The sequence below is a fragment of the Orycteropus afer genome, unplaced genomic scaffold (genome assembly GCF_000298275.1).
Source record: "Orycteropus afer afer isolate SDZICR_OR568_19922 unplaced genomic scaffold, OryAfe1.0 scaffold00100, whole genome shotgun sequence".
NCBI classification, from domain to species: domain Eukaryota; kingdom Metazoa; phylum Chordata; class Mammalia; order Tubulidentata; family Orycteropodidae; genus Orycteropus; species Orycteropus afer.
In genome coordinates, this window is record NW_006921687.1 from 9,183,220 (window position 1) to 9,194,565 (window position 11,346).

Consider the following 11,346-nt stretch of genomic DNA (forward strand, 5'->3'; position numbering starts at 1 on the left):
ACCACTGACCTTTTGGTTAGCAGCCAAATGCCTTAACCAATACACCAACAGAGCTCCTTGATGCCAGTACAGGGGAACAAATATAGGAGTTTATTACATTCTGGCTAAAAATGTGGCCAGATTTCTCCTACAAAGAACTCTCACTTACTTAAAAGGAAGAGGGCTTTAGAAACTTGCTTTGAAAACATGGACCCTAATATTTCTATCAAGTAATTGACTTTTACCCTCTTATTATGCTCAGAGGTAATGGACCTGTTAAAGTAATTTCTCATACTGGATGGTAACAAAAAACAAAGTTGGAATTCTACAAATGGGAGTTTCAGATATGTAATTTTGAACTCTATTGGTTTTTGCTCACTGGATTATAGGTTTTCTTTGTTTTGTTTTGTTTTTGTTTTTGCTTTGTTTTGTTTTTGATTTCACGTTATTTTATCTACAAAATGATTCATCTTTATCTTCACAGAAAAATGTATGTTCTGTATCTGCTGACCTCTCCAATCTATTCATACTTCTTTATTCCTTGCTACTTAAGTTTCAGTCTCCTGTTTTTGGTTCTAAATACATTTGTGTCCAATAAAATGCCAAATTTAAATTTTTAAAGACTACCTTAAAAAATGCAAACCCAATATTTTAAGGCTTACTTTGATTGACTTAATTTAGGGCACTTAATCATATGTTAAATAAGCATTTATTGAGCATCTATTATGTGCTAGGCCTTATACTAAGCCCCCCTAGGGAAGAAAAGTAAATAAGAAATACCCATGTTCATCACAGCACTATTTACAATAGCAAAAAAGATGGAAACAACCTTGGGCCCATCAACAAAAGAATGGATAAGCAAGCTGTGGCTCATATACAAAATGGAATACTATGCAACACTAAAGAATAATGTAGAATCTGCAAAACACCACATAACGTTGATGACCTTGGAGGACATTATGCTGAGTGAAATAAGTCAATCAGAGAAGGACAAATATGGTATTAGTTAATTGTTGTGAAGGGTCAAGGAAAGGTTTATATATGGAGGGAAACTTTCTTTGTTGGTTACTGGGGGTTGAGGAGGGGAGGGGAGGAGAGGGAACACTGCAAAAATAATTGAAAAAGTAAATAAGAACTAGTGCCCACCCTCAAGGAACACATGAAACAAATAGAAGTTTGTTGAAGCATTGATGTGGGTACTGTTGATTGTCACAACTGAATCATGAGAGATGTGTATAAGATAAGTTATTAGTGCTTATTATAGACCATAGTATAATGTACATGTTTTGGCACTCTTAAGAAAATAACACTATTCCTTATTTTCACTATTTTCCTTCATTTTTATCATCTGTTAATTTAAATAGAAGCAAATATTGTGAGAGGAGAGATTGGAAAAACTTCCATCTCTTAAGAATCTTCTTAAGATGCTTCAAGAATATTTTTGCCTTTTAAATATGTGTTCACTCTAATCACGAACAAAGTAGCAATATCTAAGTTAAATTTCCATGTGTCTTACCTTTTGTTCTATAATTAGAACTTAAATCAGCCCCTAGAGTGATCTAAGGTAGCTCCATTAATGACTGCATATTAAGTTGGTGGAGAGAAAAGAGCCTCAGACTATGGCAGGTGACATGGGCTGAAATTCTACTCCTACCACTACCTATGTGTATGAAGCTGGACAGATTGTTTATTTCTCTAAACCTATATTTCTGCATATCAAATTCTAATTAAGTTAGCTCAGCCCAGATAATCCCTGAATTTATGTCACTTTGAAATACGCATATAAGCCTGTAAAATTAAATACTAGAATCAGAGCTAATATACTTTCATAGGGAGTCCCTGGTTGGCATAAACTCACACAGAAGCATGGGAGATGGGCCTGGTAATCTGCATCTGAATGCTCACAACCTTGAAAACACTGTGGGGCAGTTCTCAGATACATGGGGTCTCTTTGAGTTAGAATGAACTTGATGACAACTAAAAACAAAATACAAGATAATAGACAGTCTTTAAATATTTTCCTTCACCCCGCTAACACCTTCTAGTTCCCCTACATATGTCATAATTTTGCTTTTTGAATGATATAAATTGATTGTGCCAAGAGTGACCATCCACAGGGAAAACTCTACTTATAGAGGTTGCCATACCAATGATCCTAACCCAAGTATTTTATAGAGACAGGTTGACTGTTTCTGGAGTTAGATTATTGTGAGCCACTGTGTGGTTTCCTAATTAAATTTTGTTTTTAAAAAGTACAGCTTAAAATCGTAAGTAATAGTACTTGATTAATTCGGTGATTAATGTAGCTCAAGAAAGGTATCCCTCTGATGGGGTTATGAGAACATAGTAACAGTTTTCTTATTAATTTAACTTGTTATTATCAAACTTAATATTTGACCTTTGACTCTATGTACCCTCTGATTGTCCAAAATCTTTTTTTCCCTTTTGCAGAAAAGTAAATATACAGTTATATAGTCTAGGTATAAAAATCAGAAAAATACAAATATTTCGAAAAATCAAGAAACATGTTATAAACACTTTATTGGTCCTTCCTGTTCCAAATTAAAATCAAGAGCTTTTGAGTAAAACAATTTTCTGAGACACATTTTCTTGATATTTCAGGGATACTCTGGTGGGCCATTAGTATGTAGACATGAGAAAGGTCCCTTTGTCCTCTATGGCATCATCAGCTGGGGTGCAAGCTGTGCCCAGCCAAGGAAGCCAGCTGTATTTGCCAGAGTAAGGATCTTCTTGGACTGGATCCAATCCAAAATCAAAGGTAAATATTTTCAGATATTATGAGTGCAATCTCTCTCTCTATAGTGTGGGTTTGGGAAAGGTTAGTGTGGTAGAAGTCAGCGTTGTGAAAGATAAAATAATACAGTAGTAGTTCCTTTATTTTAGTTTCTGAACAACCTAAAATGTTTGTGCTGTAAGAATAATTTCTTTCTTGGGCAGAGTTAAGGTAAAGATGACTTTCATAAAGTTACTTTAATACTGGGTTTGTGTTTTCTTTTGTTGACTGCTTTGGTATACAGACTTTGTTTTGTCCTCAGGTTTTCATCTTTATTTTTAACATGTTCTCCACAGATACAAGCCCTGCTTCACTTCAAGTAAATAATGGAAGTAAAACCTTAAAAAAACAATTGCCACCATCCATACCATCAACAGAGAGTGCATCTGGGTCAGGTAGTTAATGTTTCCATTATCCCCTCAGTAGAGCCAATAAGATTTAACAAAAATGCATTGTAAACCTGGGTTCATTCATTTTATTTGAAGCACTGTAAGATTTCATTCTGGTTGGTAGTTTAAGCTCAAAGAAAAAAGGGTTGTTATTGTGGTTGTCTAGGGGATCTTTTTTCCTTGTAAGTACAAATGTTGTGAATAAATACTTGAAATTTGGTGAAATACACAGAATTTCTGTGACTTCTGAGTTTAGAATTTCAAATATCTTGCCCATCTTGACCAGGCCTCTAGGCAAAGACTCTAGATATGAGGTAACCAAAAGCAGGGTCAGAGTTTGTATCTCTTTTAATTCCCCTACAATTGCCAGTATCTGTTTGCCAATAAGATTTTGATTTGTTGGGGTGGGGGGTGGGGACAGCAGTAGAGAATTAGAAGTCTCTAATAGAGAGGTCACTATGAGTTGGGTCCGACTTGACAGCATATAACAACAGTAGAGCTTAAGGCATTTGACCGCTAACCAGAAGGTTTGCAGTTCAAACCCACCAGCTGCTGCATTGAAGGAAGATGGGGCAGTCTACTTTCGTAAAGAATTACCACCTTAAAATCCAATAGGGGTTACTATGAGTAGGAATTGACTCAGTTTAACAGAGACAAAGTTCAGTGATATCAGCAGTCTTGGTTTCCACATGGTGAGGATCTTTCCCTTTCCACACATCTCAGCCCACCCTACCCCCCAACCCCCACATACATAGAACTCCAGTGGGCAGGTAGGAAGAGTTAAAAGGTAGAAAATAAAGACTTACAATGAGAGGTGAAGTCTTGGAGGCCAGTTAGCTAACTTATTTTAGCTAATTCAGTCTTATGAGAGAATTAGTCTTCCATTAAAAAAAAAAAAAAAAAATCTTATTTTGGCAAGGGCATAGTTCAAAATTACTTTTCTATAGATGTGGGCCTGGGGTGGTGCAAATGGTTAAACATTTGACTATTAGCTGAAAGGCTGGCATTTCAAACCTACCCAGAATTAAATACCCAGAGGTACCATGGAAGGCAGGCCTGGTGATCTGCCTCTGAAAGATCACTGCCTTGAAAACCTTGTGGAGCAGTTCTGCTCTGCACTCATAGGATTGCTGTGAAGCAGAATCAACTTGACAGCGTCTAACATAGATGTATTATCAACCTTAAGTTGAAATTATAAATTAGGGCAGTCCCCAGTTACAAAGTAGATCCATTCCTAACTGTATCTTTAAGAATTTCTAGCTTATCAATTGGTATAACATAGTAGACAAAAACATTGTTCTACCTTATACTTTGTTGAGTAGCAACTGGAATTTTAAAAGCTTGTGAGCAGCTATCCAAGATGCAACTATTGGTCTCTCTTTGGATGGTAAAAGAATTAAGAAAATCAAAGATACATGGAAACAATGAGTCCAAGGGCCTAGTGGACCATTCAGCCTATATGATCCTGACACCAGAAGAACTAGATGGTGCCCAGCTACCACTGCCAACCATTAGGAAAGGGACCAAAATTGGAGATCCTGGATAGAATGGGAAAAAAATGTGGAACCAAACTAAAAACATAAAAAAGACCAGGATTACTGGTCTACTAAAGACTGGCGAGGCCACCAAGACTGTGGCCCCTAGTCACCCTTCAGGCTTGGAATTACACTCACTCCAATGGCTTAACTCTTAGCCAAACAATAGGTAAATCTACAACCTGAACAATTATACAAGGGAGGTACACTCCTTAGAACAATCAATCAAGGGAGATCAGAAGGGTAGCATTTGGGCAGGGAGAAAACTCAGAAGATAAGAGTGCATAAAGGACAGAGGGAAAAGGCAACTACCAGTAGGAAGTAGGAAGAGAGAGGTTATATTGTGAGGATTGTAAACAATATCACAAAACAAAACAAGTATGAACAGTTGAATGAAAAATGAATCTGTTCTATAAAATGTCAGCAAATCAAGAAAAAAAGGGTTTTTAAAAAATTGTAGCTTATTCAGAGCAGGTGAATATGGTTCTTATTTAGTCTAATTTCAGTGCAAGAAAGGCCCAAAGCCTTTTCAATGATTTAAAAGCTGCATGGGCAGCATCACAGTGATTGTGATGAAGAATCTGTGAGTAGGGATTTGTTCAATTGTTTCAAAGCGAGGGCAAATTTACCCAAAATTAAAATAGGCCTTCAAAGACGGCAGTGCCCAACTCCAAAGATAGCAGCCAACTGCATAGCTTTGAATGTGTGTGGCTCTCCATGGTCCTTCCAGTAATCCAAACTCACACATAAGGTTACTGAAAAGATTTACTACACCTCTTCAACAGCTCCCTTTACAAGGCTTCCACCCTTAATTTTTCCATTCTGGTTACCATCACAAATCACCCACATTCTGCATATTCTAGTCTTCCTATTTCACTTTGTTGGCAATGACAGCACCAATTTGAGGCCTTGCATTCAAGGACCAGTAAAGTTGTATGTAAGTCAGATGTTTGTAACTCGGAGAAAACACTGTTTTTTGTATTTTGTTTTTTTCATATAAGTGTGCTTTTGTATTTTTTATTTTTGATTATTCTGAACTATCTGTCTTGGATATTATTGTTTGTTCATGGCCAGATCTACCTTTCTTTCTTCCATAACAGCCTCTGCCCAATGAGAACCAGTTACAATGCCAAAATTTAGAAGTGTCATAAATCAGACTATACATCTGGGTCTAGAAATCATTTTAGGAGCTAAAGTCATTTTTAGTGGGAAGAATAAAGTAAATTATATTATCTTAGAAAGTAGTAGGTGTTTTTGGAGAAAAATAAAGCAGGAAAGTGCTTAGAAGTCCTTGGCTGGTGAGTCCTAGGCCATTAGACTGGGTGAGATCATCAACACTTTCATTGTGGCTAGAGAACAGTCCAAGGATTGAGTCTTGGACATCCAGTTTTAAGTCATTGGTGAATTTGTCAAAGACTATACTGATATAATGGTGGTGATTAAAAAAGAAAGATAATGGGATGTGAATATTGAGTTTTGCTATAAAAAGGAAGAGCCCCAGGGTGGTGCAAATCGTTAAGCCTATTATTGGCCAAAAGGTTGGTGGTTTGAATCCCCCAGAGATGCCTCAGAAGACAAGGCTGGTGAATCAGCTTTCAAAAACCCTATGGAGTAGTCTACTCTGAACACAACGGTTGCCACAAGTCAGAATCAACTTGACAGCAACTAACTATAACAACATAAATGCCAGAAAATAAATGAGGCACCTGAAGGCATAAAAAGGGTTTAGAAAAAAAAAAAAAGAAAGAAAAAGGTGGGGGAGGGTGGTACTGTTTTTTATTTTAAGCTGAGAAGACTACCAAACCGCTGTTTCTGCTAATGGGAATGATCCAATAAAGAGAGTAAAGACTGAATAGGAGAAAGGGGATGTTATCTACTACCCAACTACAGGGTTTGATCTTTGATGGGAGCAAAGGACAGTTCATACATAGTTACTGGATGCGTGTCAGAATATTTAGGCACTGATACAGGTAAGGCTAGTATATGTGTGGATGAGGGCTGAAAGTTCTCTTCTGCTTGTTTCTGTGTTTTCAATGAGATTGAAGTAAGGAAAGTCAATGAAAGAGAGGGTGAGGCAAAAGTGTTTGAGAGTTGTAAGAGGAGAAGAAAAGTTAATGGATTAGGAAAAGGTAGTAGGATTGCTGGGCAGCATTTGGCCAGTTTGAGGTTAATGAGCATGAATTTAGGAGATTGACTGGTAAACTTGATTGTATGCTTTCCTCTGCTCCCTGAGGGGTCCTACATAGATGTAGAGCAGGTAGAGAGTAAATTTAAATTTAGTCAGAGTAGAATTTCTCCAGTAGGAGAGTGTTTAAGGAAGCTGAGAGCATAAGTGAAGAAGTGATTAAAATAATGGTTCATTGGAATTTAAGGTAGGTAAAAAGTAAAGTCACAGTCAGTCAACTCTACAGCAGCTGGTTTAAAGAGTGCATTAAGGATGGGATATGAGTTAGGGACAAAGAAAAATTGGTAGAGTGGATGACATATAGATCCAAGAGGGTGGAAGGATTGTTGTTTGGAAGCAGAAAAAGGTAAAGTTGGGGAGATAAGTACTTGAAACCAATTGTGGAAGGCTTTAATTTATTTCTAGTGACCAAGAGTCTAAGGATGACCATTGGAGTGAATGCTTAGGGTTAAGGTTAGTGGCTGAAGTCAGGTGGAGGACAAGATCACTGGAGGAGGGTCACATAATTGACAAGCTACAGTGGTAGACAGATCATCTGTTAGCTATTGAAATTATCAAATATTATAACAAGAATATTATTCAAGAGAGTAAACATAAGCCAGGCGCTAAAATGTTCTAATGAGGAAGAGTAACTTAGATGGCCTGATGATATAAAATTCAAAATGAAGGATGTACATTTAGATTAAAAAAAAAAAAAAATACGGAATTCAGATAGAGAGTAGAAGTTATTCAAAGATAAAAAAAATACTAATTTCAGGGATCTGAGTTAAATGAACAACTTCAGTGATTAATACAGGTAAATCACATAGACTCATAATAAGACCATAGTAAAGGTCAGTAAGGAGCTCCGGTGGCATAGTGTCTAAGGCATTTACCTGCTAACCAGAAGGCTGGTGGTTCAAACCCACGAGCCACTCCTCGGAAGGAAGGCTGGGCTATCTACTTCCATAGTGATAATGCCTTGGGAGCCCAAGGAGGAGTTGCTATGAGTCGGATCCAACTTGATGGCAACACGTTTGATTTTTTAGTAAAGGTCAATAAGTGATGGTGGAGTTGGCTATCTAACATACTCTGGAATTGTCCCGTTCAGGCCATTAAAAAATGAACATATTTTAAAAATAGAGACAATATTTTTCATTTGTATGCTAAAGAACTTAAAGTTTTATATATGAAAGGACTTTTTGTTTTCTTTAGTTCTGTGATTATTTTATTAGATAAATTGTAAGAGCTATGCCACATTTAATATACATACCCTCCCACCTCTTGCTTGATATTATAGGAAATGAATGAATCTTAGTACTGTTTTTTTGAGATTGTTACCAAACCAAAACCAAACTCCAGTACTGTCAAGTCAATTCTGACTCATAGCAAGCTTTTAGGAGAGAGTAGAACTCTGCCCCATAGGGTTCCCAAGGCTGTGAACCTTTATGAAAGCAGACTGCCTCATTTTTCTCCTGCAGAGCAACTGGTGGGTCCGAATCCCTACCTTTTGGTTAGCAGCCAAATGCAAGTTCAAGTTCAAGCTGAAGACAAGTAAAACAAGTCCATGGGAGCCAAAATATGACCTTAGTTATAACCCACCTGAATTTAGAGACCATCTGAAGAATAGATTTGATGTATTGAACATCAATCACCAAAAACCAGATGAGTTGTGGGATGACATCAAGAACATCATCCATGAATGTGTTAGACTGTGTTCTCTAGAGAAACAAAACCAGTAAAGCTTATATATATAGAGAAAGAGAAATTTATCTTAGGAAAATGGCTCACACACTCATAGAAGCTGCCAAGTCCCAAGTTCTTGGAACAAATGTCAAGCTGGAGGCTTTTCCCGACTCACGCAGCTGCAGGGGCTGAGGAGCTCAAGGTTGACAGGCAGTATACTCGCTGTTGACTCTAACGAATGATGAATCCAAGATCTCCAGGCCGAATGGTAGATTATTTGCTCATGGACAGTTGCAGGCAGACTCCTGATCCAGAGAAGAGTGTTTCTTTTCCCAGGATGTCCATAAATATACTGGAAGCAGGCCATACCCCTAGGGAAACTCCCTTTCAATGGATTGGTGGCTCAAAACATACACACCTGATCCCCTCACTGGAACAACCCACATCACAATTGCTTAAACTACACAGAATTTGGTACAGCCAAATTGACTCACAGCTCCAAGTATCACAATGAAGAAAGCAAAAGGTCATTAGAAAGACAGGAATGTAAGAAAAGACCAAAACAGATGTCAGAAGAGACTCTAAATCTTGCCCTTGAATGGAGAGTAGCTAAAGCAAATGGAAGAAACGACAAGATAAAAGAGCTGAGCAGAAGACTTCAAAAAGCAGCTAAAGAAGGCAAAGTCAATTATGAAATATGCAAAGACCTTGAATTAAGAAACCAAAAAGGAAGAACACGCTTGGCATTTCTCAGCTGAAAGTACTGAAGAAAAAATTCAAACCTCAAGTTGAAATATTAAAATGTTCTGGGGCAAAATATTGAATGATGCATAAAACATAAAAAGAAGACAGAAGGAATATACAGAATCACTGTACCAAGAATAAATGGTTACTATTCATCTATTTGGGTAGGTGGCATATGATCAAGAATCAATGATATTGAAGAAAGAAGTCAAAGATTCACTAAAGGAACTGGAGAAAAGCAAGACTATGGGAATTGATGGAATATTCATTGAGATGTTTCAACAAACAGATGCTGTGCTGGAGGAACTTGCTCGTCTTTGCCAAGAAATTTAGAAGACAGCTACCTGGCCAACTGCCTAGAAGAGGTCTATATGTGTAACCATTCCAAACAGATGTGAATGTGAAAATTATCCTAGCAGAATGTAGAAATTATCGAATAACAACAGTAATACCACACGTGAGTAAAATCTTGCTGGAAATAATTCAAAAATTGTTGCAGCAGTATATTGACAGGGAACTTCCAGAAATGTTAGCTGGATTCAGAAGAGGATGTGAAATGAGGGATATCATTGCTGATGTCAGATGAATTTTGGCTGAAAGCAAAGAATACCAGAAAGATGTTTCCTTGTATTTTATTGACTACGCAATAGCATTAAACTGTATGGAGGGCAACATTGAGAAGAATGGGAATTCCAGAACACTTAATTGTACTCATAAGGAAACTGTACCTAGAACAGGAGGTTGTCATTCAAACAGAAAAAGAAGATACTGCATGGTTTAAAATCAGGAAGGGCGTGTGTTAGTATTGTATCCTTTCACCATACTTATTCAATCTATAGCTGAGCAAATAATCCAAGAAGTTGTCAAAGATTTCATATTACTTTGTTCTACAATCAACACCTAAGGAGGCAGCAACCAAGAAATCAGGCGATGTATTGCACTGGACAATTCTGCTGCAAAAGACCTCTTTAACGTGCTGAAAAGATGTCTCTTGGAAGACTAACGTGGGCCTAACCCAAGCCACAGGTATTTTCAATCCCCTCATATGCATGTGAAAGCTGGACAATGAATAAGAAAGACTGAAAAAGAATTGATGCTTTTGAGTTGTGGTGTTGGAGAAGAATACTGACATTACCGTGAACTGCCAGAAGAAGTAACAAATCTGTCCTGGAAGAAGTGCAGCCAGAATGCTCCTTGGAAGTGAGAATGGCCAGACTTTGTCTCACCTACTTTGATCATTTGGTCAGAAGGGACCATTCCCTGGAGAAGGATATCATGCTCAGTAAAGTAGAGAGCAGTGAAAAAGGGGAAGATCCTCACTGAGATGAATTGACACAGTAGCTGCAACAATGGATTCAAGTATAGCAGGGATTGTGAGGCTGGTGCAAAACCAGGTGGTGTTTTGTTTTGTTGTACATAGCATCACCATGAGTCAGAGCCGACTTGACCGCACCTAACAATAACAGAGCAACTGGTGGGTTCAAATTGCTGACATTTTGGTTAGCAGCAAAATACTTTAACCACTACATCACCAGTGTTCAATAGCATTACCACATTTTATACCACTAGAAATGACTAGTTGGGAATTCATGGCTCTGTGTGATTTGGGTCCAGGTTGCCTTTTTAGATAGATTTGTCATAAAGGATTCATATGAAGAGGAAGTCACAGCAAAGATGGGAAAGGCAGATTGAAACCAGACTCTGAAGGGCTTGTAGTTTGTGCTACTTAATTGCTTTGAGCAGAGTTAGGGTTCAATTATTTCATTTTACATACCATTTCCCAACTGGAAGATGAGAAAAAATTAAATTCTGGATAATCAGGTTATTATTAAAGCAAAATAGTCCTAGTAAGTACAGAAAAAAGAACTCAAAATGGATTAAAGACCTAAATGTTAATGCTAAAACTATAAAGTTTCTGGAAGATAACATTTGGTCAAAACTATCGTTCCTAATTTATGGAAAATAAACAAAACTCAAAGTGCAAATCCAGATCCCATCAACATTCTTGATATGGAAAAACCAATCACTAACTTTATATGGAAAGGAAAGAGACCT

At 37.4% G+C, this 11,346-nt stretch overlaps 1 protein-coding gene across 1 annotated transcript in view; it reads left to right on the forward strand.

Annotated features, from left to right (window-relative positions):
* OVCH1 (ovochymase 1) overlaps positions 1 to 11,346 on the forward strand; it is a 132,830-nt gene that overhangs the window by 58,302 nt on the left and 63,182 nt on the right. Inside the window, exons 20-21 of the mRNA XM_042781292.1 lie at positions 2,602 to 2,758; positions 3,070 to 3,168. Of these exons, the coding sequence (XP_042637226.1) occupies positions 2,602 to 2,758; positions 3,070 to 3,168 (256 nt within the window). The remainder of the gene's footprint in view (positions 1 to 2,601; positions 2,759 to 3,069; positions 3,169 to 11,346) is intronic.